This window comes from Hemicordylus capensis, chromosome 2, assembly GCF_027244095.1.
Source record: "Hemicordylus capensis ecotype Gifberg chromosome 2, rHemCap1.1.pri, whole genome shotgun sequence".
Taxonomy (NCBI): domain Eukaryota; kingdom Metazoa; phylum Chordata; class Lepidosauria; order Squamata; family Cordylidae; genus Hemicordylus; species Hemicordylus capensis.
The window spans coordinates 250,532,986-250,560,175 of record NC_069658.1 but is presented as its reverse complement, the minus strand read 5'-3'; the positions used below and the strand labels follow the sequence as shown (position 1 = coordinate 250,560,175).

General features: G+C 46.9%; 2 protein-coding genes across 10 annotated transcripts in view; one reads left to right on the top strand and one right to left on the bottom strand.

Moving 5' to 3' along the window:
- Window positions 1-166: 166 nt before the first annotated feature.
- Window positions 167-24,619, bottom strand: EGFL8 (EGF like domain multiple 8). 4 transcript variants are annotated; one of them, XM_053291667.1, is made up of 9 exons: window positions 24,496-24,619; window positions 16,082-16,214; window positions 12,544-12,663; window positions 11,553-11,665; window positions 9,511-9,606; window positions 7,820-7,984; window positions 4,440-4,516; window positions 3,018-3,159; window positions 167-1,758 (listed from the first exon to the last, which is right to left on the bottom strand). In XM_053291667.1, the coding sequence occupies exons 2-9, from the start codon at window positions 16,180-16,182 to the stop codon at window positions 1,709-1,711; spliced, it is 864 nt and encodes a 287-aa protein (XP_053147642.1). In that variant the 5' UTR covers window positions 16,183-16,214; window positions 24,496-24,619; the 3' UTR covers window positions 167-1,708. The 4 variants fall into 4 exon arrangements, with proteins under 4 accessions (XP_053147642.1, XP_053147641.1, XP_053147643.1 ...); XM_053291666.1 differs by lacking the exon at window positions 24,496-24,619 and adding an exon at window positions 17,373-19,305; XM_053291668.1 differs by lacking the exon at window positions 24,496-24,619 and adding an exon at window positions 17,323-17,383.
- The window catches only part of GPSM3 (G protein signaling modulator 3), a 29,077-nt gene continuing 19,245 nt past the window's right edge, over window positions 17,359-27,190 (top strand). The window contains exons 1-2 of one of the 6 annotated variants that reach the window (XM_053291690.1): window positions 17,580-17,817; window positions 18,919-19,137. The gene's annotated coding sequence lies outside the window, so the exon portion shown is untranslated. Of the gene's footprint in view, window positions 17,493-17,579; window positions 18,084-18,128; window positions 18,399-18,918; window positions 19,138-24,549; window positions 25,577-27,190 lie in introns of those variants that run through there. The other 5 variants (XM_053291694.1, XM_053291689.1, XM_053291692.1 and 2 more) reach the window with 5 other exon arrangements.

The window sequence follows — 27,190 nt, the reverse complement described above, 5'->3', positions numbered from 1 at the left end:
AGCTTTGCTTAGATAGTTTTAACATAGGACAGAAGCATCTTAAAATCGAGTTGCAATGAGTTCCACAAACTATTTGTGTGGTTGGAAGAAGTACACAGAATTACAAGGACCTCTTCTTGAGGCATAGATTCAAAGCTAAACCAGTGAATGAAACACACACAATATATTAACTTAAGAATGGAGTGTTTTTCAAAGCAAAGGAATGGAAGGATTTGAAGATGGTTAGTTGGATTATAGGCTTTCTGCAGGGGCGTAGCAAGACCCCTGGGGGCCAGGGGACAAAACCAGGGTCGGCTTCCATTGTGCACCCCCAGCCACACACCCTGCTTCTGACATCAGACGTAAGGGGTGGGGCAGCCAACACCTCTCCACCGCCGCCCCTGTCTCACCCCGCTGCCGCCACCGCTGCTCCTTCCCCGCCGCTGCCACTTACCTTGGCCTCCGGCTCCAGGGGTGTGGGGGGTGATCCGAGCGGAACAGACAGCGAGTGCAGCGGCAGGCCTCTCCTCTCTGGCCAAACTGTGCGCCTCCACAGTTCAACAATGGGCGTTACATGCAACGTCCATAGCCGAACTGCGCAAGCGCACAGTTCGGCCAGAGTGGAGAGGCCTGCTGTCGCTGCGCCTGCCACCTGTCCCACTTGATCTCCCCCCACTCCTTGGAGCCGGAGGCCAAGAGAAGAAGCGGGGGGGCAGGGGGGCAGCGGGGTGGTCTCCTTGGGGCCCCCCTGACCCATTGGACCCAGTGACATTTGCCCCTGCTTGTTTAATGGATGCTATGCCCCTGACTGTCTGACTTTTTCAGGAAGATGAGTTCACACAACCCACAGGAAACAAGCTGACAAAGACCATTTAAGCAACTAAAGGAAGACGTTAGCAAAGAAATATACAGTCTTGGGTAACTTGTTTTTGGACTACGTACAGCTCCCGGCATCTCACAGTCTTTGGCCATTGTGGCTGGGGATCATGGGAATTGCAGTCCAAAAGCCAGAAGTTAATCTGGTTTTTAAACTGGTTCCATTTTTAAAAGAATGGAAATATGCTTTAGACTTTATATTGTAACTTAGAAATAGAGAGTGGCGGGGGGAGGAATAGAAAATATGTGCAGGAAAAAAGGCATAGAAATATGAACAGCCTAGGCAGGCCATAGCACCACGTTTAAAATGGGCATAATCCAACCACAGCCCATTTAAGTCCCATTTAGTTCACTGAAAGAGCGAAGCACATGTTTGCATCTCTCAAATTACAATTAAGAGGAATTAAAAGACCATTTGGTCTGTTATGCCTTAATGTGTGTTTTTTATTGGATGTTTTAATGTTGTGTTGTGAGCCACCCAGAGAACAATTTGTTGTGGGGTGGCCAATAAATAGTTTATTATTATTATTATTATTATTATTATTATTATTATTATTATTATTATTATTAGAATTGCTCAACTGCGGCTAGATCATGCCCAGTAATTTGACTTTGAATGCCTAAAGAAAAACACTTAAGTCAAAAGCTTGCTTCCAGCAAATCTTAACACATGGTTAATCCTTTAAACAGTATAACCTTGCTCTTTTGCTTTTAACCCAGTATTCATGCCCATCAGCATAAATAAGGGAGAAGATATTAAGAAGAGCTCCAAGCAGCAATCACCGGCATGGGGTCAGGAGTCATCAGGCCGGCTCGGTTGCTAGTAATCCCATGTGAGTCCAAGAAGTAGGTCTCACCGGGCGATGTCATAGCCAAAGCCATTTTTCCCATTCTGACAGGCACCTGGGAATGAAGGTGTAGAAGGAGAATATTAGAGAGAGATTGAAAAATATGCTAGTGTGGGTAGCAGGGGCTGGTGGAGGGAAGCCCCTCAATTGAATTCGGTGCACTTGTAGGCGCTTCATCATTTTTGACAGAGGAAAGTGTTGCACTTGATTTGATTAAAGGTCTACATCCTTATTGGTTGTGTTTTAGTGGGAGGAGGGACTGTGGCAGGAGTAAAGGGTTCAAGCACTTCTCCCCCGTCTTGATCTGGCTGAGGCCTACCCCTCTGCAGCTGCTATTGGTTTTACAAACCAACCAACCTAAATGGGGCCAAGTTGACACACTTAAAACAATGCACACTTTGGCCCCAAGATCTTCCATGTGAAAACCAGGTGTGCTGCCACTGAGCCAGCCGATATCACCCCAAATCAGTGAGGGAGAGTTGTGTGCAGCAGCAGCAGCTTATGCAGAGAGTGGGATACTTCTGGATGAGCACCTGCATTTCTATTGCAGTGATCTGTTGTCCCACCCCCTACCCCGTGAGCTGGCTGCAGGGGCATCAGTGGGTGGCCCATGGGCCTCAGGCCCCCAATGAATGGGCTCAGAGCCCCGAATCCCATCAGCCTTCTCCTCCTTGATTGTGGGGAGGCACATTTGGGGTTTACAACAGACATTTTTATTTCTTCCGTTATTGTGTGTTTCATCTATATATGTCCAATTTATGTACGTTTTTATGTAAGTTGTGTGTGTGAATAGATCTTTATACACGGTATATACTATTCTATGTATATATTTTGTTCCCTTGGTCCGTGTATCCTCTACTCTTTCATCTTATACCGAGTCAGGCCATTGTCCCATCCAGCTCAATAATGTCAGCACCGGTTGGCAGCAACTCTCTAGGGGTTCAGGGCGTCTTCCCCAGCCCTGCTTTGAGATGCCAGGGACTGAATCTAGGACCTTCTGCATGCAAAGCAGATGGGCTACCACAGAGCTCTGCCCGCCTCCCGTGTTTTTCAGCACACACTTTATTTTTACATGTATATCCCACTCTTCCTCCAAGGAACTCTGAGCGGTGTACATGGTTTTATGTTTATCCTTACAACAACCCTGTGAGGTAGGTTAGGCGGAGAGACACATAACTGGCCCAGAGTCCCCCAGTGAGCTTAATGACTAAATGGGGATTTGAACTCAGGTCTCCCAGTCCTAGTCCAATACTCTAATCACTACACCACTACACTGGCTCTCTTGTGGGGGTATTAATGTATGTTTGTACTCACAGTCTCCCAGTTTTTCTTCAAGAAAAAGGAGCTGATCGCTGAGCGATTCCACTTGATCAAGGTAGCGAAGGCGACCCCACAGCTCTTTCAATTGAGTGGGTTCCAGTGGGGGTGGCAAGATGGAAAGGACGCGCTCCAGTTGCTGCAGAGGAGGGAGAGAAGGGCCCAGGAATGTCATGCAGACCTCTCGCCCACCCACTCCTCATATTTTCCCACTGCTCTTCTCCCCCTCTCAGAACAGACCCTTCTTATGGGAACCAAGAAGTCACGATAAAGGTTTTGAAAGGGGATTCCTGGCTTAATTCTGTTGTGTTTTCCCTGAATGGCGAGACTTTGAAAGATTAGTGCTGAGTTTGGTTTCCAGAGAGAGAGAGAGAGAGAGAGAGAGCACATGCGCACTGGATCCTTACCACTCCCCCCCTGCCCCATATTTATTTTAGTTCAGGGTTTCTCCCATTTGTGTCCCCAGATGTTGTTGGACTAGGTTTCCAACCATCCCCATGACTGCCACTGTTACTACCACTATTATTTGTATACCGCTTTTCAACAACGTTCTCAAAGCAGGAAATAGGGGGAGGGGGGAGATAAAATGGCTCCCTGTCCCCAAAGGGCTCACAGTATCAAAAGAAACACAAAAGGTAGATACCAGCAACAGCCACTGGAGGGGTGCTGCCCTGAATAGGGCCAGTTGCTCTCCCACTGCTTCATACAGGGCTGCTCGGCCTCGGCCCTCCTGCTGTTGTTGGCCTACAACTCTCATAATCCCTGGCTCTTGGCCACTGTAGGACTATGGGAGTTGTAGTCTAAAAGCGGCTGGGGGGCCAAAGTTGAGCAGGCCTGGCTTAATATGAAGAGAGTGGCCACTTTAAAAGGTGTCTTTTTGCTCAGCCGAAGGCCATTGTGGTTAGGAAGGATGGGAGTTCATATCATCCGACACCATCTAGCCCTTGCAAAATCGAATAGGACTACTCCTGGCCTCTGACTTTGCTAACCTTTCAGAATGCATGTGTGTGGCTTTTCTTTTCATACTTCCTTCAGCTGCCTTTTCTCTCCCACTATAATGGAGTAGCTTGCTATGCACAATAAGTTTGCAGGTGCAGCCGGACCCTGAATGATCTCACCATCACTGGGTGAGCAACCATCTGAAAGTGGAGTAAGCTGCTGGACACTCAGGAACTCCTTTCTCCCCTACTGTTTATAGTGAGAAAACTGGTGGAGAGGGTTATGTTAATGATCTCTTATGCAAACAGCATGATGGGAGTTGTAGTCCAACAAAATCTGGGGATCCAACTCGAGAACCCCTGCCAATGCCCTGATTCCCTGTAGTAATCGTCACAGAAGCCCAGGATTCTAGGCTGCAGTTTCTTCTTCAGTGACCACTTCTAGAGACAGCCATGCAAAAATTCTGTGACGGGACCTCACCTCTTCCAGCCGCTCCAGCTTTTCTTGAAGCTCTTGGATCTCATTGGAAATCCTCTTCTCTGTCTCCAGAGTTTGCACTGGGAGGTGGGATGGAGTGGAGAAAAGGGCGTGAGTTGAGTTAGAGCAATGGCTATGTGGAAACTCTGTATGGGCTCTTCCAGGAGATATATTCCAGCATCAGCACAAATATACTGTGGATAAATTATGGGGAAGCCACACAAAGGAGGAGAAGGAGGAGGTCATTTTATATATTTAGCACCCATCTGCTGCCAATCTATCAAACAATAGTGAAAGAGTTGCCTTTTTTCAAGTTAAAATTAAAGTACGAAAAAAGTCTACTTTTTACTGTGGTTCTGTAAATTGCCAGCAGATGGTGCTAAGAATACAATATTATGGATGTGCACGAGCTGTTTGTGCACTCCCTTGCAGGGTGGGGACGGGTACTTTTAAGATGCAGGTAAGGAGCTCCTTACCTGCATCTTAAAGGTGCCCTCCCTCCCCGTCAAGCCGGCTTGAATGCTGGTGTTCAAGCCTGTTCGGCACTTGAAAAAGGAAGCACTGAACAGGCTCATTCCTATATAATATGACCACCTCCCCATGTCCCCCACCCCCAGTAATTTGCATTGAAGTTTAGTTGGAATATATCAACATCTGGGAAGAGCCTGTATATGTGTGCAGGGTTGCTAGCCAGGTCTTGGGGGCTGATCTGTAAATTGCTGCTTTGGAAAGAATATTTGATGCCAAGATGGTGCAGGGGCAATTGTTTGAGCACCCCTGACTGCATGACACATATCCAGACTGGGGTCTCTAGTTTTTAAAGATAAAATACTACTTTTGGTCCCCTTTGAGGTTATGCCCATCTTCTAAAGATGGGTTTTAAGTCATGTGTAATTTCACCCTTGGTCTTGGAGGGGTAAAAGTCAGGAATCTATATTGTATTTGTCTTTTTCACCCTCTGTGGCTAATAACAGGGTTGGGATGGTTATTTAAATCAGGATAACAGCAGGGTGGTGGGTGGGGGAGGAGGATTGAACTCTTCTCTCCAGCACTGTGACCCTTCTTGAGTCCAGCCGTTGCCCAGCTGCATTCAAGGAGATAAAAGGACATGAGATCCAATCGCAAATCTCCCATGAAATTTCTAGTTTGGCTCTCTAGGATGAGGAATTAAAGCTGAGTAAGAAGCCAGTGAAGCAATCTATTTTTCATATCTCCTCTGTTCTAAAATGTAAGCCATTCCTCTTTTCTGGTATGTTGGTCTCAGGGCCCTCCTCTCTTTCTGTAGGTGGTTGAGAGATCAAGAGAATAAAGACATAATTAAGTCATTTAGTTTGAGAACGTGTAGGAAAGGGGGTGACAATCCTGTACTGAAGGTAAACTGTCATGCTGTCTGTCTGGCTGCACCAGGTACCACCCTTGAGCTCCTAAGCTCTGCCCCATGAGAGCTGGGAACCCTGGGTCCATGCTTGTACATGGTGTCCTCTGCTCAGTCAAATCGAAATTCTGGATCCTATTCACTTTATGGATGAAACAGGTTTGTGTATGTGTGGTATGACTTAGTGGTTAGAGCATTAGACTAGGACTGGGAAGTCCCAGGTGCAAATCCCTGCTCAGCCATTAAGTTCACTGAATGACCCTGGACCTGTCACAGTCTAGCCTACCACACAGGCTTGTGGGGAGGAGAACTCTGTATGCTGCCTTCAGCTTTTTCATATAAGCTGGGGTTCTCAAACTTGGGTCCCCAGAAGGTGTTGGAGAACAACTCCCTTCATCTGAAGGCTATTGCGGCTGGAGTCAATGGGAGCTGTAGTCCGACAACATCCATGTTTGAGGAACCCTGTTGTAAACAATATGAGTAAGTATATCTGTCAGATCTTGTGCAATTACTCTGCTGGTCACAGAGTTGAACGAGGAACTACAGAGGGCACGAAAGATCTACGCCCCAGCCACTCAAAAGTTGCTGAGTATCCCCTCTGAAATGTTGCCAAGCGTTTGTCCACACACTTCTCAAGACTCTCTTTGCAGGCTTAAGGGCTAGAGATCCTCGGGGATGCCGGCTTCTGCATTCAACAGCCAAATGTAAAGCTTTTATAGTTAAATTGTGAAATACGTGCACCCTGGATTGTGTCGAACCCTTGTTGAAGACACGCAACTCTGTAGCCCACAAAGGAGACGTCCGCTTATAGGGAAGAGAGAAGGAAGTTGTGCAACGAATATGCCTCCATCTCCACCCACGCTGCTCAAAGCAAGAACCGTGCCACAAACGAAAGCTTGTGATCTGGATTCCAGCATTGCATAAATTGGTATATAAGCAAATGGCATAAAACTTCATAAAAAGGAGCATGAATACAAGTGGCATCTCTTCCAAAATTCCTGTCAAGTAGGTAAAGGACTCCAGGTGCCGCAAGCAGCTGAATGGAGCCATGTGGTTCTGGGGAAGGCTGATGAAATTGGACATAAGAATATCATTCCATAAACCAATTCTTCTTTGTAAAGAAGTAGTGGCTGACAGGAGGAAAATAACTCAAAGTAGTCCCATTGAAATTAAAAGCCTAATTTGTCCTTTTTAATCTCAGTGGGGCTACTGTGTGTTGTTTTCCTCACCATGTCAGCCATTATTTCTCAAGTTCAGAGTGACTACAAGTTCTAGTGTTCCGAGAGAGAAGGGGAGCTTCTCTCCTAGCGGAAATAGTAGCTGGGGTAGGTAGGCAGCGGGATCCAGTTTGAGGTGGGGTGAAAGAGTTAAAGCCTCCCTCTTCCCATGACATGGTCCCAATCCCTTGCATCAAAAATAACAGAGAGTCTTGAGGGGTGAAAGGGTTAAAAAAACAAACAAACCCCCAAACACCTCTTCTCATGGCATGGTCTTGATCCAGATTCCTCCCCACACACCTGTTGTTTATATTACCAAAAAACACAAGGGACAAAGGATTGACACAAGGAACTCTTGATTATGAAAGCTCATGCCACAGTATATTTTTGATGGTATGAAAGCCTGTGATAGTTAAAATGCTCATCAGGTGAAGGTGAAGTGGTCACCTCAGACCGCAGATTATTGGGGCAGCAATGAGGCAGCAAAATGCTTTCCTGCCCTCACATTTAAAAGGGAGGGGGGAAGAAGGGGAGGTGTGTGTGTCAGGCACACAGAGATTTTGAGCCACTACTGATGCCCATGAACATTCGATGACATCAGAGCAGCTGTGCCAAGGTTCGAAGCAGATGGAGGTTGGGTGTTTCAAAAAGTATCCGTAGAATTTACTTGTAAATGCCTCAAGTCTACATGTAAAATTGTCACTGCTTTCCAAAGCACTGTTTTCTAACAGAGAACAAAATACACGACAGACTCCTCCCACCCCAAAGAACTTGGTCTCGGTGGTACCTACCTTTGCTGCCAAGCAAAGGGGCAGTCTGGGCCGTGGGAAGTGGCCGGCAGCTCTTGCCGTCTGGCTCCAGGGCAAAGCCAGGGTCACACTGGCAATGGAAACTCCCTGCAGTGTTAATACAGCGTTGCGCACAGAGGGCGACGGGTGCGCGGCACTCATCCACATCTAAACAAAAAGAGAGGCACGGGCAGAGTGCATGGGAATTGGCTGTGAATACACTGCAAATTGGGAGACAAGAAGAGAATGAGAGGTGCCCCCAAAGTGCTTGCGGGCCTGCTCAACTTAGCCCCCCCAGCTATTTTTGGACTACAACTCCCATAATTCCCAGCCACAGTAGCCAATAGCCAGGGATTATGGGAGTTGTAGGCCAACATCTGCAGGAGGGCCAAAGTTGAGCAGGCCTGGGGGCATTGGCATTGCTGGTACACAAAGGGCACATGCCTTCAAGGTTAGGCTACATGCCTGGAACTGTCTGCCCACCCCGGCACCTTCTATCACTGACCTTGTTTGGATGAAGCAGGAGATGGGGTCTTGTTCTACCAACCTCCATTCTCTTGTCAAAGTAGTCCCCTGACAAAAACTAGCTGCCAACCAGGATCATGGCAAAGCAACTGGACGCCCTAATGCAAGCCTGCTCAACTTAGCCCACCCCCAGCTGTTTTTAGACTACAGCTCCCATAACCCCCAGCCACAGTGGCCAATCGCCAGGGATTATGGGAGTTGTAGACCAACATTTGCAGGAGGGCTGAAGCTGAGCAGCCCTGCCCTAATGGGTGTGCAATTTTGCACAACCCAGAAACTCTACCCCTGGAACATAAGGAATGTTTGCACAGATATTGCTGCCTGCCAGTTTTCAAGCTGACCTCTGCAGTCTTAAGGACTAGAGACTTGATGAAAACAAAAGAGAATGAAAGTTGATTCTCGGGCTTTGGCACTATTTTTCAGATCCTGCAAATGGACAATGTGAATATGTATGGAACCTGGCTATTGGCTAAGAAGCAAGATCTAGTGGACTAGAGCAGTGTTTCCCAACCAGTGTGCTGCCCACAGGATGCTGGCCAGTGTGTTGATTTGCTCTGAGTCAGCTCCAGAAGGGGAGGGGTGTTTAAACTCCCTCCTTTGAAGCTGACTTGTCCTTTAACAGCCCAGGAAGGACTTGTTCTTCCTGGTGCATAAGGGAGCAAGTTTAAGCTCCCCACTGGTGGAGCTTTATTTATTTATTTTTTATTTTATTTATTTGATTTCTATACCGCCCTTCCAAAAATGGCTCAGGGCGGTTTACACAGAGAAATAATAAATCAATCAGATGGATCCCTGTCCCCAAAGGGCTCACAATCTAAAAATTGCTTTAAGCACCCCACTATGACTGGATTCAGAGCAAGTCAGCCTCAACACACCAACCAACCAGGAGTGATGTGTCCTTCCTGGTGCATTATGGGGCTATTTAGCTCCAGGAGAGATGTGAGGGATACTTACTAATAAAAGTTTAAAAATTACATAAGAATACAGAAGACAAAGGAATCAAAAATAAATAAGTAAAAATAGTGTGGCAGCTTTGCTGGCAGGAAAAAAAAAGTTATGTATATTGGGGGAGACGGTGTTCCCCAACTTATATAGAATGTAAGTGTACCTTGGGAAGAAAACGGTGGGAAATGTTGGGCTAGGAACCAAAGCTCCTAGCTTCAACTCACCAACATGACAATAGCGTCCACCCCAGCCTGGTTGGCACTGGCACTGGTTTGGCTGAGCACAGATGCCTCCATTTTGGCATGGCTTGTGGCAAACAGCTGGGGAAGGAAAGGAGAAAGCAGAAGTGAGGGGGAGCCTGCACTTATCTTGGGCAGCATTTTGACAAGCAGTGCTAATGAGGCTCTGAAGTGTGCCGCTTGTGAAATATTGCTAATGTGCAGGGGCGGAGCCACCACTGAGCAAATGGTTTCCAAGAACCTGGGCCGCCGCCCCTCAGGGGCCACACCTCGTGCCCCAGACACGCTCCCTCATCTGACATCAGATGCAGGGGCGTGGCTAAAAGCTCCTTGGATCTGATGTCAGATGCTGACACGGAGGCAGGACTGGGGGGGCTGAGATGGCGGGCTGAGTCCGGGCCACTGCTGGCCTCCCTCTGCGGCTGCTAATGGGCTACTCAGGTTTTTCGACAAATCAAATGTACTGTGCATTAGCCGTATTTTAAAAATTTAAGAGTCATTTGGAAAAACAGTCAGAAGAGAATTTTCCAACTATGTGCCATGAGGAATCTAGTAATTAAATCATTTCTGGCTGTTTTGGAAACAGATATAAGATTGAATATAGTGGTTCTTATTCCAAGTACAACACAACAACAAATATTTATATACTGCTTTTCAACAAAAGTTTCCAAAGAGGCTTACATAGATAAACAATAAATAAATAAGGTGGATCCCTGTCCCCAAAGGGCTCACAATCTAAAAAAGAAACATAAGATAGACACAAGCAACAGTCACTAGAGGTACTGTGCTGGGGGTGGAGAGGGCCAGTTACTCTCCCCCTGCTAAATAAAGAGAATCACCACATTAAAAAGGTGTCTCTTTGCCCAGTTAGCAGGGGCTAAGGAAACAAGCATAGGACTGTGCGCTAAGAAGCATCAACATTCTTTTTGGCAAAACGCTGACTACTCATTCACAGAAATCAAACATCCATTGGAGAGCCAGCATGGTGTAGTGGCTAGAGTGCTGGACTAGGACCAGGGAGACCCGAGTTCAAATACTCATTCAGCCATGAGACTTGCTGGGTGACTCTGGGCCAGTCACTTCTCTCTCAGCCTAACCTACATCACAGGGTTGTTTTGAGGAGAAACTTAAGTATGTAGTACACCGCCCTGGGCTCCTTGGAGGAAGAGTGGGATATAAAATGTAAATAAATAAAATAAAAATTGCCAGTTTCTGGGCTTTTGTCACACTCAAACTCAGGGGTTCTTAACTTGGAGTCTATGAACCCCCAAGGGATCCATAGGATAGGCTCAGATGGTCTATGGAAAGCTAAATATATAATTAAAGGTAGCTCCTCCAAAACATGTGTAATCAAATGTGGTATATCTTTTATTTGTCTTGAATTTCAATTATACCTTCACTGTTGACACTGTTGACACCAGAGCATAACAGGCTCTTCTGTTCCCAGGCTTTCCCAGCAACACATAAGAAAAGGGCCCAGAGTGTTTTTATGCAAATTCTTTGCTGCACGGAATTTAATTTGCTTCCTGGTAAGCCAATATAATGTTCTTGAAAAGAATGACCCTGAGTATTTATTCTCTCTCTCTCATTTTTACTGGAGCCTTATGAAAATATATAAATGTGGTGGGCGTCCATGGGTAATACTTGAGGCTCTGAGGGATCTGCACGTATGAAAGAGAGTCAGTGTGATGTAGTGGTTAGAATTTTGGACTAGGACGGAAGAGACCCAAGTTCAAATCCCCATTCCGCTCTGAAATCCACTGGGTGACTCTGGGCCAGTCACTTTAATCTCAGCCTAACCTACCTCACAGGGTTGTTGTGAGGATAAAAATAACCAAGTACACCGCCCTGAATTCCAGGGGGAGAAGCAGGATATAAATGCAAGCAAGCAAACAAATAAGATAAGAACCCCTGCTCAGATATCACAGCAAGAAATGGAAACCAAGGTGGGGCTATGCAGATAGGGACTGGTTTTGCTCCCACTGACTTGTATGGAACAGAGTAACCAGTGAAAATCAAAAACTCACCCTCCTCGCACTTTGTGTCCCCTGCGTGCCGTTTCTTCCAACCTTGGCAGCAGATGACGTTGGCCTGTAAGATCTCTTTCCGTACATGCCGTGTGGCCACCCGATAAGTAGTCCTAGGATTATAGGATTATTACTCGGAGGGGGGACGACAACATTCTACATTGTTCACATTATTTAAAGAAGATAAATTATATATTCAAGATCAAAGTTACAGCATTAAAGGTTTGTAGTATACCCATTACAAATTGCATCAGACACACAACAATCTTCACAGAGAACAATACAATCTGATACGCCATACAGTATCCTATATTATATGGCTGCAAAAAGTTCAATAACACCATCAAATTATATCATAAGTGCCATGGAAGAAGAGCTTAGAGAACAGAAAAAAAACCCAAGTCTTCCAAGTTACTGGTGGAGGCCCAAGTCCTTCCTTCCACCCCCACCAGTTTTGCCAATGGTAACGAAAGGTCCTTTCTAAGTTATCCGAGGGGGGAAACCCAGGTGAACTTGGTTGGCTTTCATTCTCCCCACCCAAGATGTCCAGATTCCCTACTCCCCATCTCAGATCCTAAGCCATAGAGAATGATGGGTAACAGCCATCCCATTTTGTTTGTCCCCAAGATCTCATAACCTGCCATAGGCTGCCCCTTGTCCACGAAGTTCTCTTCTTCAGTAGCATGGCATTTCTATCCTGCCTTTCCAAAAGGCACCAGAGTCAGCCAGCACGTATCCGATATGATACAATATTATCTGATATGGGGGAGATGATATTTTAATTGGGGACTGGATCTCACTTCCCCTTCCCCAAGGGCAGAGATCTTCCCCAGCCCTTGGGACACTTGGAGATACCAGGGATTGGACCTCGGACTTCCTGCATGCAATCTACCACTCCACCACTGAGATGCTCTACCACTGAGTGGCAGCCCGGCAGCCCCGTCTCTGTTCATTTCCCGCTCCCCATCCCTCTGAGGCCTTCTTAACATACCTGTAGGTACTGCATACCCGGGGTCCAGGGCACAGCGTCAGGTAGGGCTGATGCTGGGGCTTGGCATAGGTCTCATTGTAGACAAAGGGGATTCGCAACATGCGTCGGGCGCACACCCGGCTAGGGGTCAAAGAAAGAAAAGGAGAGGAGGTGCAGGGCAATCAATTTCATTTCCTAAGTCCTATTTAAATAGGATGGTGTATATGTATTTAAGTGAGAGGAGAGGAGAGCTGGTCTTGCGGTAGCAAGCATTACTTGTCCCCTTAGCTAAGCAGGGTCTGCCCTGGTTGCATCTGAATGGGAGACTTGATGTCTGAGCACTGTAAGATATTCCCCTCAGGGGATGGAGCCGCTCTGGGAAGAGCAGAAGTTCCCTCCCTGACTTCTCCAAGATAGGGCTGAGAGAGATTCCTGCCTGCAACCTTGGAGAAGCCACTGCCAGTCTGGGTAGACAATACTGAGCTAAATAGACCAATGGTCTGACTCAGTATATGGCAGCTCCCTATGTCCCTAAGTGTCTGTACACATGTACATGATTTTTGTGTGAGCCTGTATGCAGACCCCCTTAAATGCAGGGTACAAGGAGGAAGCACATTACTGCATGTGCGCTCAGCATAATATATGAATAACTGTATGTGTGTACAGATCTGTATATGCATACAGTGGCTGCCATTCAGAGCAAAGCAGCATTGCTGCAGTGAGATGAGCGGACTAGCAACAATTCCAGACTAACTGCACTGGTGAGATGAGCAGACTAACAACACTTCCGGACTAATTACAACGGTGCACCAGGGAAGGGTTAATATTTGACCACTTAGCTTTCTCAAGCCCTTTGTGCCACATGAAAATATGTCCCTGAGGGTTGTGCGGCCCTTGGGGACATATTTTCAGGTGGCACAGAGGGCTTCCTGGGGAACGAGAGATCATCAAAATCCCCCCACCGCTGTGCAGTTAGTCTGAAAGTGGTGTTAGTCTGCTTCTCTTGCTGCACTGGTGCCTCCTTGCTTTGAATGGCAGCCACTGTACGCAGATTGTTCACGCATTGAATAAAATGTGAGAATAGGGTTAGATTGTACATGCACTGAACATAATGTGTGAATAGGGCTCTAGACTGTGCGTGTGAAAAACAATGTGCAGAATCATCAATGATATCAGAATGAAAGCAAATTGTGCACTAACAGCTCAGGAGAACATAAGAAAAGCCCTGCTGGATCAGGCCAAAAGCCCATCTAGTCTGGCATCTTGCTTCATGAAGTGGCCAGCCAGGTGCATCGGGGAAGCCTGCAGATGGGGAAAAGAAGGCAACTGTCCCCTTCCATCAGTGTTCTCTAACACGTGGTGTTCAGGGGCAGGCAAAGGAAGAAGCCGGCAGGCGGGGGAAGGGAAGAAAAAACAACAGCAGGCGGGCAAGCAGTGGTGAGCGGGTGGGGGGAGAGGCGGCAGCTAGTGACTGTTGCCGGTGTCTATCTGATGTTGCCTTTTAGATTGTGAGCCCTTTGGGGAAAGGGATCCATCTTATTTATTTATTATTTCTCTGTGTAAACTGCCCTGAGCCATTTTTGGAAGGGCGGTATAGAAGTCGAATAAATAACAACAACAACAGAGGTGCAGATGCTCTGTGCCCAGCCCAGCTAGTTCCTTTTAAAAACCATCTAAATGGGTGGCTATCACCACATCTGGTGGCAACAAATCCCATAGTTTACCTTTCATAGAAACTAGTCAGCAGGATACCATGAAGTTAAACAACTAGCAGCATCAAAGCTGATTCAGACATGCCTCTAAATCATTCCAGGACTGATCAGCTGATGTCTGACTACTCAATGTGTGAAAGGCCTCCGCTGGAAAATGTGTTAGAGGCGAGGTGATACTGAAATATCTCTTTGTAGTACCTGAGATGTGACCAGATTTATGCAGCCTTTTCCTGCCAATTGGCCAGAGAGAGAAACAAACAAACAATCTGGCCTGCTCTTGTGCCTTAAAAAGAGATTAGGTCTGCAGAGGACAGCAGATGAAACTTTTCTCTTCATGGAGAGAAATGGGCTGAGTGCTGCCGATCAAATCGTGGTTACAAGGAAAGCTCCAGGGGTTTGTTCAAATATTGGCAATCTCCTTTTCTGGCTCACAGTCCCTCTGCTAACAATAACCCAGCAGATACCCCATAAAATAATAAACAGGGGATGTTGGCAACACATGTCCCTTGTCTGTCACAACCAAGCAGCAGAACATGCTGAAGAAAATGAGCTGTCATGGCTGGAAGATGCCAATAGACTTGAAGTTGACTCCTTTTTCCTGGCAGGGCTCCTGTGTGTTTAGCAGCAGCAAAGGTTTTTCTATCTGTTTCTCTATTGTAAGAAAAGCTGCATCTGTGGAATTTTGGCCTATAAGGCAGCTGTAAAACGTACAGGAGTCCTGTCGGGGGGAAATGTGGCAACTCTCCTCCAATTAATCTAATCATAAGAACATAGGAAGCTGTCATATATCAAATCAGACCATTGATCCATCTAGCTCAGTATTGTCTACACACAGACTGGCAATGGCTTCTCCAAGGTTGCAGGCAGGAGCCTGGAGGTACCAGGGAGGGAACTTGGGACCTAGATGCTCTTCCCAGAGCGGCCTTATCCCCTAAGGGGAATATCTTACAGTGCTCTCACATCAAGTCCCCCATTCAAATGCAACCAGAGCAAACCATGCTTAGCAAAGGGGACAATTCATGTTTGCTACCACAAGACCAGCTCTCCTGCTTGTAACTGTCCTGGGGTGATGAGTTCCACAGATAGATTATGTGATGTGCAAAAAAGTACTTCCTTTTGCTGGTCTTAATTCAGTTTCTGGTCTATTTCAATGCACAGTCACAGGTTTTCAGAATAATGTGTCCCTCATCACCTTTTTCACACCTATTTATCGACATCTAGTCACTAATTCCTGAACTTAGAGCAGGGACCTCCAGCTGTTTTTGGACTACAGCTCCCGTAAGTCCCAGCCAGGTGTGTAGGAAGCGCGGCAGCGTGGGTGCAACCCGCCGGCAGCAACCCCTAGGCACCATAGCCACATCCCCTGCGTCTGACATCAGACGCAGGGGGTGTGGCCATATGTGGAAACGGAGCTGCATGGCCCCATTGGCAAAGCGCTTCAGCCAGCACTGGGTTTCCAGCTTGGCTGGGAGCACTTCCCCCTGCCTCGAAAGGCAAAGTGACACATTCCCAGCCAAGCTGGGAACCCAGCATTGCCTGAAGCATCTTGCAAATGGGGCCGTGCAGCCCCGTTTCGGCATATGGCCACGCCCCCTGTGTCTGATGTCAGTCGCAGGGGGTGCCTGGGGCAGCTCCCCAGGGAGTGCTGGCTGGGTTCTTTGGACCCATCCACACAATGGAGACTCCACCCCTGGTCCCAGCCACACTGGGCAATAGTCAGAGATTATGGGAACTGTAGTGCAACACCTGCAGGAGGGCCACAGTTTGCAGCCTTGACTTAGAGGCTGACTACATAGTCGGCTTCTGCTCTCTCATTGACCAAGCCTCCTCTCTAACCCTCGCCTTACCTCTCCGACTCCTTGGTCTGTCCAGATGTCGCCCTTAGGAGGAAGACAATTAGGAGCCCCCCACAGAGGAAGGCTGTGGGAGCAACTCCCGACCTCCCCATAATGGGGGGTGGTGGTTTCAAAATCCCACAACCTGTGGAAGAGAAGAGGAATGATGAAGTATGGTGACAAAAGCTGGAGGAATCCAGAGCACACATCCCTAATCACGTGCATATCCTCATGATAAAGTGTGCCGTCGAGTTGGTGTCGCCTCCTGGCAACCACAGAGCCCTGTGGTTTTCTTTGGTAGACCACAGGAGGTGTTTACCATTGCTTTCTCCCGCTCAGTATGAGATGATGCCTTTCAGCATCTTCCTATATCGCTGCTGCCTGATATAGGTGTTTCCCATAGTCTGGGAAACATACCAACGGGGATTTGAACCAGCAACCTCTGGCTTGCTAGTCAAATCATTTCCCCGCTAAGCCATTAGGTGGTTCCTCATGATACTTAGGCAAAAAACACTAAGGGGCCTCCTAAACCCCCACCCACATTTTTTTTTTTTTACATTTTTCTATCTTGCTCTTCCTCAAAGGAGCCCAGAGTGGTGTACTACATAATGAAATTTCTCCTCACAACAACCCTGTGAAGTAGGTTAGGCTGAGAGAGAAGTGACTGGCCCAGAGTCACCCAGCTAGTATCATAGCTGAATGGAGATTTGAACTCGGGTCTCCCCGGTCCTAGTCCCAGATTACTCATGAGATTAACAGAACACAAAATTTACTTAAACTTGCACAATATCAGGTAGCTGTTAAAAGGACAGGAGCCATGCTAGAAAAAAAGGTGGCAGCCATGGTGACAGAGTTCTTCCTTAGATTTTTTTTAATTCTGCATAAAAAGATCATGGAGGGAGAAGCCCTTTCTCTCAAGCAGCTCCCCCTCACATCATTACATACATGTAGGGTTGTTTTTATTCGCCCTGTGTCTGTGCCTGTAACAGCATTTTGACTCACCAAAATGCAGAAGGTAACCTTCAGGGTGTTTTTTTTTTAAAGCCACTTCTCCCTAGGAAGTGGTTAAAAAGGAAAAGGTTCACTTGTCACAGTATGCGTGTCAAATTGCTGTTAAAGACAAAGGAACAGGTTTAGTTTAAAAAACAAAAGAAAAGTGGCACCCGTGACCCTAACGTAATCCTAGCAACAGAGAAGCATTTATATTGTGCTTTTTGAGTGTTGAAAGTGCTCCATACACATCATCTTTGTACCTGCCACAAAACCACTCCCTTCCCGACACAGACACAGACATTCGCTCTACCTGTTTCTTATCCTCGCTCAGCTTTGGGGCCGACTTGCTGACTGTGATGCTGGCTGTCCTCAAAGTCCCGACCTGACGGCTGCCGAATCTGGCCGTCTCTCTCCCAGCCAGGCTGACGCTGTGAGAACTGAGACGGCCAAGTCCCCACCTCTCTTGGCCGGCCTCCACGTACCCCTGGAACAGCAGGGCACAGCCGAGCCCCCACCCACCTCTGCCCGATGCCCCCTGACATTTCGTCCCCTGGCATGAGTCACAGCCCCCCTGACCCCAAACCCGCCAACGAGGCGAGTGCCCCAGACAGGGCCGCATTGTCCCCTCCACCCTCCGTGGATTCCTCACCCCCCACAGAACAGGCTCGCTCATTGTCACGCTCAGGGAGGTCACCAGGCTGGAATTGAGGGGCGTCCTGGGAGAGCCCCCACCCCACTGGGCCAGGACATTGGGGGTGTGTGTGTGTGGGGGGGAGTTGTGTGTTGAAACCGTAGGGTGTCGCTGGCAGGAAAGGAGGCCGTGTGCCGCGTGGGCTTGGAAAGAGGGCCCCGTCTGGGCTCTCACAATAGGACAAAGGCAGGAACTGGTTCCAGGCTGTGACGGAAAATATCGCCCACAGATGTCGGCTTTTAAAACAAACCAACTGGCTACAGCCACACACATTGTCTCCCACAGTCCCTTCAGAAGCAGGGTGCCTGGGTGGGCCGCTGGGCAGCTGAGGCAAGCGTCTCTCCACACACCCCACCCTCTGTTTTAGGCCTCAAGGCCAGCTTCCCACTCTGAAAGCATTCCTCAGGCCCGGCTGGCTGGCAAGGCCACCTTCTTTTTGAACACAGAACAGAGTTGCCACCTTTCCCCCCAGGAGGGTTGTCGAGTCTGACTGAAGCTATTCCTGGAGACTTTTCTCTCCGGTATTTTTTCATAGTATCAACCCATCAGCATCTCCATGATTGCTTTCAGTCGTCATCGGCAGACCAATGCTGATTCCTGGAGATGCCAGGGCCGATCCTGGGGGGCTGATGGCAACCCTCTCTGGTTATTATTATGATTATTATTTTTCATTTTATATCCTGCTCTTTCTCCAAGGAGTCCAGAGCGGTGTACTACATACTTAAGTTTCTCCTCACAACAACCCTGTGAAGTAGGTTAGGCTGAGAGAGAAGTGACTGGCCCAGAGTCACACAGCAAGTCTCATGGCTGAATGGGGATTTGCTCGGGGCTCCCCGGTCCTAGTCCAGCACTCTAACCACTACACTACTACCACACTGGTTTTAGTTGGGTTTCTGGATTTAATATAGTCTAGTCCTGTCTGGTATTTCTATCCTGCTATTTTGTTTTTTATGCTACTTTTATTATTTAAAACAGTGTCCATGCAGTTACACAGCACAGCTTCCATTGTGCAATGCTATGGGGCAGCCCCAGCAGGTCACTAATTCCAGTTTACCACTGCGCAGAATGTTGGTCAATATATTCTTTTAAACTTTTTCCGCACTACTCATGGTTTTTAAAACTTCTGTCATCTTGTTGTTGTTTGTATCTTCTGGTTTGTACCAAGGTTCGTATGGTTCTGCCTGCAGTACATTTTCCACGGGCTTTACTGGTATGCAGCGGATTTTGAAACGGTCACACTACGCTGAAATCAGGTTCCAAGACCCTGGTGTGTGTGAGCTGGCTACATCACAGCCCTCCCCAAAGAGAAGAATAGTTGCCAACCAGCCAGAAAGAAACTGGCCTGGCTGGTTTTTTACCTCTGGGCCAGTTGCCAGATTTTTATGTGAGTAAAAACCAGAATTAAACTGTGTATCCTTCACATCCACACTAGAGTGCCAGGCTAAGGAGCTAAGACTCGGAGTGCAGTTCCACACGCTGCTGTATGTGATCATATAGGCCCTATTTTCTGAAATCTGTCCCTGGTAAATCACTGTCCCTATTTTTGCCTCTTCTTGGGGATGTCTTGTTTCAACTCCCCGCCCCGCCCCCCCGCCTTGATTTTAATTGCTGCAGTTTAAATTCCTCCAGATTCAGCTCCGTCTGCAGAGTCTCTAGAAATGAAATCTCCAAGTAGGTGGGTGGATGCATTGTGCCTTCAGAGCACCTGCATGTCAACTGATGAAGCAAGACAGAGGCACTAGGCAGTCACAGCATCTAGCAGGTGGAATCCAGTCTCCAACAATGCGGAATAGTGGGTGGGCGATATGGATAATAACCCTTGGTATGATAATTGGATGTTAACAAGTGTATTGCTGTTTTCATCTGCAAAATGTTGGAGAGTATGTGTTCTGTAATTGCCCCCTGGATAAGGTTGCTGTCTGCCCCGGATTTCCAGGTATTTACTGGATTTTCAGCATGTTCCCTAGTACCTGGTTAACCCATTAGCTTACCCGAATCCCCAGCTTGCTTGCTTTCTTTTTTTAAAAGCAATTCTCTAGTCCGCATAGAAGCAGAGTTAAGGAGCAAAACGTCGGGTCACTATTCTGTTCAACTGCTGGACTTAGAGAAAGGCAGGTGAAGCTGGCTGAGAGAGGTTCACAATAGGTCACGCCCCTCAGGGATATTGCCTTTGTTTTTTGTCAGCAGGAGCTTTTCCCAGACAGCAAGCTTTACCGGAAGTTTATTGTGAGGCTTTATTGAATTTTCCCCAAAAAACCCGGCGCAAAAAGTGGATTTTGCCCCCCTCCAGACATAGCTTTTTATAATTTTAAGTTTTTAGCTTTTAAATAGCCTTTAATTTGAACCTAATAATGATTGTGGTTTTTAATCTGACAACTTTTTTGTTTAATTTAGTGAATTTTATTACTTTGATTGTATCTTGTATCTATCTTATTGTTGTGAGCTGCCCTGAGCAGTAGTGCACTGGAGGGGCGGGGTATAAATATTTTATATCAATATTTCAAACAAACAAACAAACCAGGCTAGGCTCTAACACAATGAAAAACCAAAATCGTGTGTGAAGTGCTCCCTGATATCTCACACGGATTTCGGCACGAATCCGGCTAATGTGCAAACATATACCCTCCATTCTGGTGGAGCAGCAAGGTAAAAGCCCTATCTGGGAATGATCCAGGGGATGTCTATAGGGCAGCTGAGAAGATAACTTGATTTTGATGTAAATCACTGCCTACCTGTGTATGTAATGTTTAAGGCTTATAGTGCAATCCATTCTATGCATGCCTTAGAAGTAAGTACCATTGGTTTCAGATTTTCTCCCACATAAGTATATATAGTATTGCAGCATTAACTGAAAAGATTAGTGTATTTTTTGTTCTATTGCTGCTATTCCTATCTCAAACTTAGCGTCATCTTCATTTATTATCTATAGATTTATTTTTGCTTTAAGCCACCATTAATTCTCCCTGCCCCCTGTCCTTTTCCAGCATATACTGGTATTCTAAATCAAAAGGAGTCATTTTGGTGTTTAATTTTATGTACTTATGTCAAGATGTAAATGGTGACCGTGACAAGGCTCAAGCATGAAAGCCTTAATCCCTAGCACCAGTTTTGTAGGGTCAATTGTAGAATTTAGTGGTGATGAAAATGAACTCAGCACTGCTCCTCATCAGGAGCTTTTATTTGGTATCTTCATCAATCTTTTCAGGTATCTTCACTTTCACCAATAAATAGTAGGGATGTGCAGAACTGGTTTGCTCTTGAACCAGTCCTCCTCAAACCAGGTCAGCTTGGAGCTGTTTGATTGTGAGCTGGACCACCCTTTAGGAAGGGGGCCTGCTCCAAGATCAAACCAAACCCAGTCCAAAGCGAACCGGTTTGGTGGTGAGAGAAGGAGGAGAAGGGGTGTGTGAGGGCGGCATAGTTTGCGAACCGGTTCGGTGGCGAGAAGGGTGAAGGCAAGAGGGGTGAAGGCGGTGCTGGAGGGGGCAGCAAGAGGCATCTTCCAAAGTAAATTAGAAGGTCCTTACCGGGTACCGAAGCTGCCTGGAGCAGCAGTGTGGTGTTCCCCCCAGCAGCCCACACGGCAGCAGCGCAGTTCCAACACTCACCTGTGTGGTCAGCATGGTGTGGTCAGCAACACCATGCTGACCACACAAATAGCTTCCACCCATGCGCAGAGGCCACGCCACCACCACGTGGACTGCTGGCGGGAGCACTGAGCCACTGCTCCAGGCAGCTTTGTTACCTGGTTAGGACCTTCTAATGTACTTTGGAAAATGGAGTGGGGTGGCCGTCTGCAATTAGTCAGGAATCCATGGCAGCTCTACACTCAGCTAATTAGACAAGGTTAAAAACTGAACTTGTTTATTAGAAAATGCTGGGATATAAAGCCTGGGTGTTTAATGCTCAGGCAAATGATCAGGTAAAAAGATTTTCCCTAACTATTGTTGGTAGATATTCAGAGCAAATACAAGTCAGTTGGACAGTGCATCAGTTAATTTGCATAATTCGCACAATACCCAAGTCTGTGAGCAAATTTGCATAAAATTCGCATAACATGCAAATTAGGGTTCCTGGATTTGGAGAGCTTGAATATGGTAACCCTATTCCTGGAGGAATGGGTTGCCATTCCTCCAGCCGTGGAGATGCTAGGAATCTGCCTCCATCTCCAGGAAACAACTGAACACAACCCTGGAAATTTTAATGGTTTGGATATTATGAAAAATATTTGGGGCAGGGTGGCAGGGTGAGGCATCCAGGAATAGCTTCAGTCAGAGCTGGCAACCCCATTTGGACCCAATACAAACTTGTAACACAGCCCCCCTTCTCTTTCTGTCCTACCCACCCACCATAAAGCCTTGTCTGTGGTGAAGCACTGGAGAATTGATTGGTGTCCTTTAGCTTCTAAGCTCAGTACATTTATGTCTGCCTGGTTTGTAATTATAGCTAGACAGAGCAATATAGCATGCATGTATATTAACTATACATGAGTGACAACTTCCTGTCGCCAGGATTTAGTGTCAGTTCTTCATATACTCTGGAGACCAGGGGCCTAACTTATTAATTCTGTAATCTAGTATGATGTAGTAGTTGGCATCCCAAACTTGATTGGGGAGCCTCAGGTTAGGAACATAGGAACATAGTCAGGCTATTGGTCTATCCAGCTCAGCATTGTCTTCACACACTGGCAGCGGCTTCTCCAAGTTTGCAGGCAGGAATCTCTCTCAGCCCTTGGGAAGAACTAACATTGGCTTTGAGCAATAGAACCTCTTCTCGAGGTCCCAGAAAGAAACCTTCAAGGAAACGGGACAGAACGGGTGCCCTCATACTAGGGAATTGGAATGTTCCCCTCCTCGTAATCAGGTTAGTAAACCTGTATGTCATTTATGCAATGCTCCTGCATAGGAATAGGGTGGGAAGACGCGTGCAAAAAGACAAGAGTATCTCTTCTAAACAGCAATGGGACAAATTGTGGAAATGGACGTCAGACGTAACCCCCCCGATTACCTGATGTGCCTTGAAATCCCCCACCCTGAGTTACAGTACTACCTGCATATACTTCATAACCTTGTGGGTTTCCAAATCCTTGTGTGTAAATCTTTGTAGCTATATCATGTACAAACAACCACTTTGTATATAATTGTGCTTTGGCAACGTACTGTATGCTTTGGTAGTTTGTTGGTTCAATAAAAAATCTTGTCCTATAAAAAAAATCTTGTCCTATCTTGGAGAAGCCAGAGAGGGAACGTGAAACCTTCTGCTCTTCCCAGACTCATAGGGTTATTGTGAGGATAAAATGAGGGGAGAAGAGAATAATGTACACTATCCTGAGCTCCTTGGAGGAAGGATGGGATTTAAATATGCTAAAGAAATAGCAGTTTCCCACAGCAACACTGGTTCCTGGGATTAGGGGCCAAATATGCTACTTTTGTGAGAGAGCATATGACAGATAAGAGGGCAGACTTTTCTCAAACTCCAGAGTCCCTTAGTTCCTGCTGGCAGGAGGAGCCCACAGGGTGTGGCAGCAGGAGGGAGGAACAAACGCCATATTAATAATCAGGGTCACTGAGGGCCCTTATTTGTCTTATTCATCATATTTTGGCTCCCTAGGAGGGCCTGGGCTGGCAGCTCACTGTTCTCAATGTTATTTGTTTTTTCCTACTATTGTCTCTGGTTTGGCCCCAGCAAATCTCACAAGATCTGTTCAGATCTGGAAACCCCATACAAATATAGGGGAACGAGTTTGCATATCTTCTTCCTCTTCTTCTTCTTCTTCTTCTAGTTAATAGACTTGCATCCCAGGCTTGGCCTCCCAGGCCCAGGGGAAGTCCCTTCTCCCCTTTTTTGGGCTCTCTCAGACCCACTCATGTTGCAGGGGGCACATGGAGGTCAGTTTGCCAGGTGCCCCTTGAAATCCTGGAGCCAACCTCATGCTCACTTCCCTCCTGCTCACTGCCCTAACGCCAGATTGAGCTGTTTCTGCTTAACCTAGGTCTGTCAACACTGACTGAAGCTCTTCTGGGGATTCCCCAACCGCCCCCATCAATATTTTTCACAATATCAAGCCATTAACATATCTCAAAGTGCTTTCAATAGTCTTCAGCCAGAAAGTCTTTCACACGGGGCTTTTAAAGCCCATTAACTCACATCTTCTCTGGAATGGAGGGGGTGAATTCACATATCAGGCAAATTTACCCCAAAGTCCCTGCAAGTCATCGGGGAGCAGTTCACACACAATTTGGGTTTTTCATTGTGTGTTAGAGTGTAGCCTGATTTATATCCAGGAATAAAACATCCAATGTTTGCATCGGGTTTTTGGGACAACTTTGAGATTGCAGTAAAGCCTCCCAAGAAACATAAAGCCTGCTGTGTGTAAAAGTCCCTGGATGGTTTTCACACAGGGCTTTTAGCTCGCATCTCCTCCGGAATGGAGGGTGTGTGTTAACCTATCAGCAAGATTTACCCCGAAGTCCCTGCGAACTATCAGGGAGCACTTCACACACAATTTGGGTTTTTCATTGCGCGTTAGGATGTAGCCCAATTTATATTCGGGGTAAAAAAAAACCCCACTTTTTCCATTGGTTTTTTGGGGCATCTTCAAACTTGCAGTAAAGTCTCAAACTCAATAAACTCAAGGTAAAGCCCGCTGTGTGAAAAACACCTAACTAAAGCAGCATTCAAAAGCTGGCCTGGATCGAGGAATGGATTAACCATAAACACCACAGTGGATTTCTCCTCCTACCTTGGTAAAATACTGGGTCAGAATCTGGATAAGGTCGGTGTGGCTCATCCTGCTCAGGTCGGGAGCGTCTCCTACCCTTCCAGCCATCGTGTGAAAGAGCCTTAGGTCAAACAATTGATCCATCTAGCTCAGTATTGTCTACACTGACTGGCAGAGGGTTTCCAGGACTTTAAACAAGGGTCTCTTCCAGCCCCACCAAGAGATGCCAGGAGTTGAACAGGAATTCTCTGCATACAGAACAGATTGTCTGATTTTTGAGCTGCAGTTTGCTGGCTTCTTCTGGGCTATCTTTAGAGAGCCCCGCCAGGGAGCAGGGCCTGGGGCAAATCAGCCAATGTGGGCCCCCCCTTACCGTTAATTTTAATGGGGGTTAAAAAAAGCGGGGCCCAGGGTGGTTGCCCTGCTTGCCCTGCCCGAAGGACACCCCAGAATGGAAAGCGAAAAAGAAGCTGTTCTAAACCAAGTCTAGTTTCTAACCAACCTAAGTTTTACATTTGAATTTCAGGCAGGGGGGCGGGGATACCAAAAACAAATACATAACATTGAATGTGGCTTGTGGATAGATTCTTGAGGAGGAGCTAGGCCCAAGGTAAACAGTTTCCCAGCAGCCCTTGCAGCCTTTGGAGGGGGAAGTGATTTCCGAAAGCAGAGGTTGAGCAGATAAAGGGAAGAGAAAGCACTGGGCACCTGTCTCCGTCTCTGACTGAAAGTGTGGGTGTGTGCGCAGAGGGTGCGAGATAGGACGAAGACTGATGTGGGAAAGAATCTGGTGGCTCGTGATCCAAGAAGAGCGCACAGGCAGCAACTTAAGCAGTAGCTGCAGCAGGAAGTGGTGGTTTCCCGTTTAGAAATAGAGGCGTAGCCAGACAGCCAAGAGCCGAAGCAACCCAGGAGGAAGGAACAAACGAAGAGCCCAGGAGAACAAACACAGCAGAACAACACGGCAGCAAAGGGAAAGAAAGATGGGGACGTGGCACCAGCAGCAAACGTGGGAGTGAGATACTGAGAGAGAACGCAAGGGGGGAACAAAAGGTGAGGACGCCAGCGAATGTGAGAACGGGATACCAAGGAAAGTCGCTTTGTAAGTGATGGATTTCCTACATGCAAGTCACTTCCGTGTAAGAAATGGCAGCTCCAGCTAAGAGAATCTCAGAGAGCCGAGCAAAGAAGGGCCTCCCTGCCTGAGATCTGGGAAGGCCGCTGCCAGTCAGAGTAGACAATACTGTCCTAAATCGATGGATTAATGCCCTAGCTAAGGGGAGCTTCATATGTCAATTTACATGTGAGACAGTCTCACATGCATGTATTTCTCTGTGCACATACAGTGAAATACTTGCGTGTGAAACCGCGTCACAGCCTACAAAAGGGTTTAATGTTTCTGGTGCAGGAAGATTGCCTTTCAGTGCTTGAATAATGGAGGGAAAGTTAAGGGTTGCCTTAGTAAATGCTACATGCTCACTCCCCCAATTGTAGTCAAAGTACAGCCTGCCTATCATCTTCTAAGGGAAGTAGCTGGGGGTCCAGCATGAAAGTTAAGAAGGGGCTGCCCTCTGTGAACCCCATGATCTGGACACTGCTGGCCATAGGGGATATGAGGTAGCCCTTCGGCACTTAGTGACAGAGGAGAGTCAGGGCTGTCAACTTTTGAATACAAAACTACTAGAAATGTTGAGCTGTTTCCCCATTCCTGAGGGCCAAATTTTTGTTAACAACAAAGTGACTCTGATCATGTGTCAAGTTCCGTTTTTGTCTGAAAAATAGCTTGTAAAGAATTTGATGTAAGGACGACGTGCTTCTGAACATGGCCAGAGTGTCATCTTCTGAAAGGAGTCATTTTATAAAATAGGAAGAAATAACAATGAAAACACTGGCTGACATTCAGAGCAAGCAAGTGAGCTGGTGCAATGAAAGAGCCTAAAAGAACTTCAAATAAACTTAAGAAAAACTGGTTTTGGATTCAGGTAGATACAGGAACTGAACCTGTTCATCAGGGGGAGTAGCAATTTTTGACATCTTCCCTTTTGCCAGGAAGCCCTCTGCGCCACCCCAAAATAGGTCCCTGAGGGCTGCACTACCCCCAGGGACCAATTTTTTGCTGTCACAGAAGGCTGCAGTTCGTTGGGAAGTTCTGTTAGACTGCTCTTTTGCTGCACTACTGCTTCCTTGCTCTGAATGTCAGCCACTGAACATAGGCTTGGGCTCAGGAGACACAAGTTCAAATACCTGTTCAGCCGTGAAACTCGTTGGATAACTCTGGGCCAGCCACTTATTTCTCAGCCTAACCTACCTCATAGGGTTGTTATGAGGATAAACATAACTATGTACACTGCCCTGGACTCCAGGGTGAATTGCAGGATAGAAATGTAAATAAATAAAAGTTTACATCTGTTCTGGAAACAAGCCAGGGCAACCAAGTTCTGGTGGGTTGAGAATCTAGATACAAGCCCAAATGTTAACACCCCATCCCTACAAACCCATGCAGTCACTTCCCCGGAAGAACAGACTGAGAAGGAGAAAAAGATATATTGTTGGGATGTGATTGAAAGGGAAGTTTGCTTTGCACATGTTCAGAAACACTCTTCTCATAATTGTGCCACATGTTCCACAGCCAGGTCACGGCATTAAAAATAAATGAATTCCTTGCTAGACATAGTTAGGAAAGGTATAGAAAGCAAAGATGCCAAAATAGTAATGC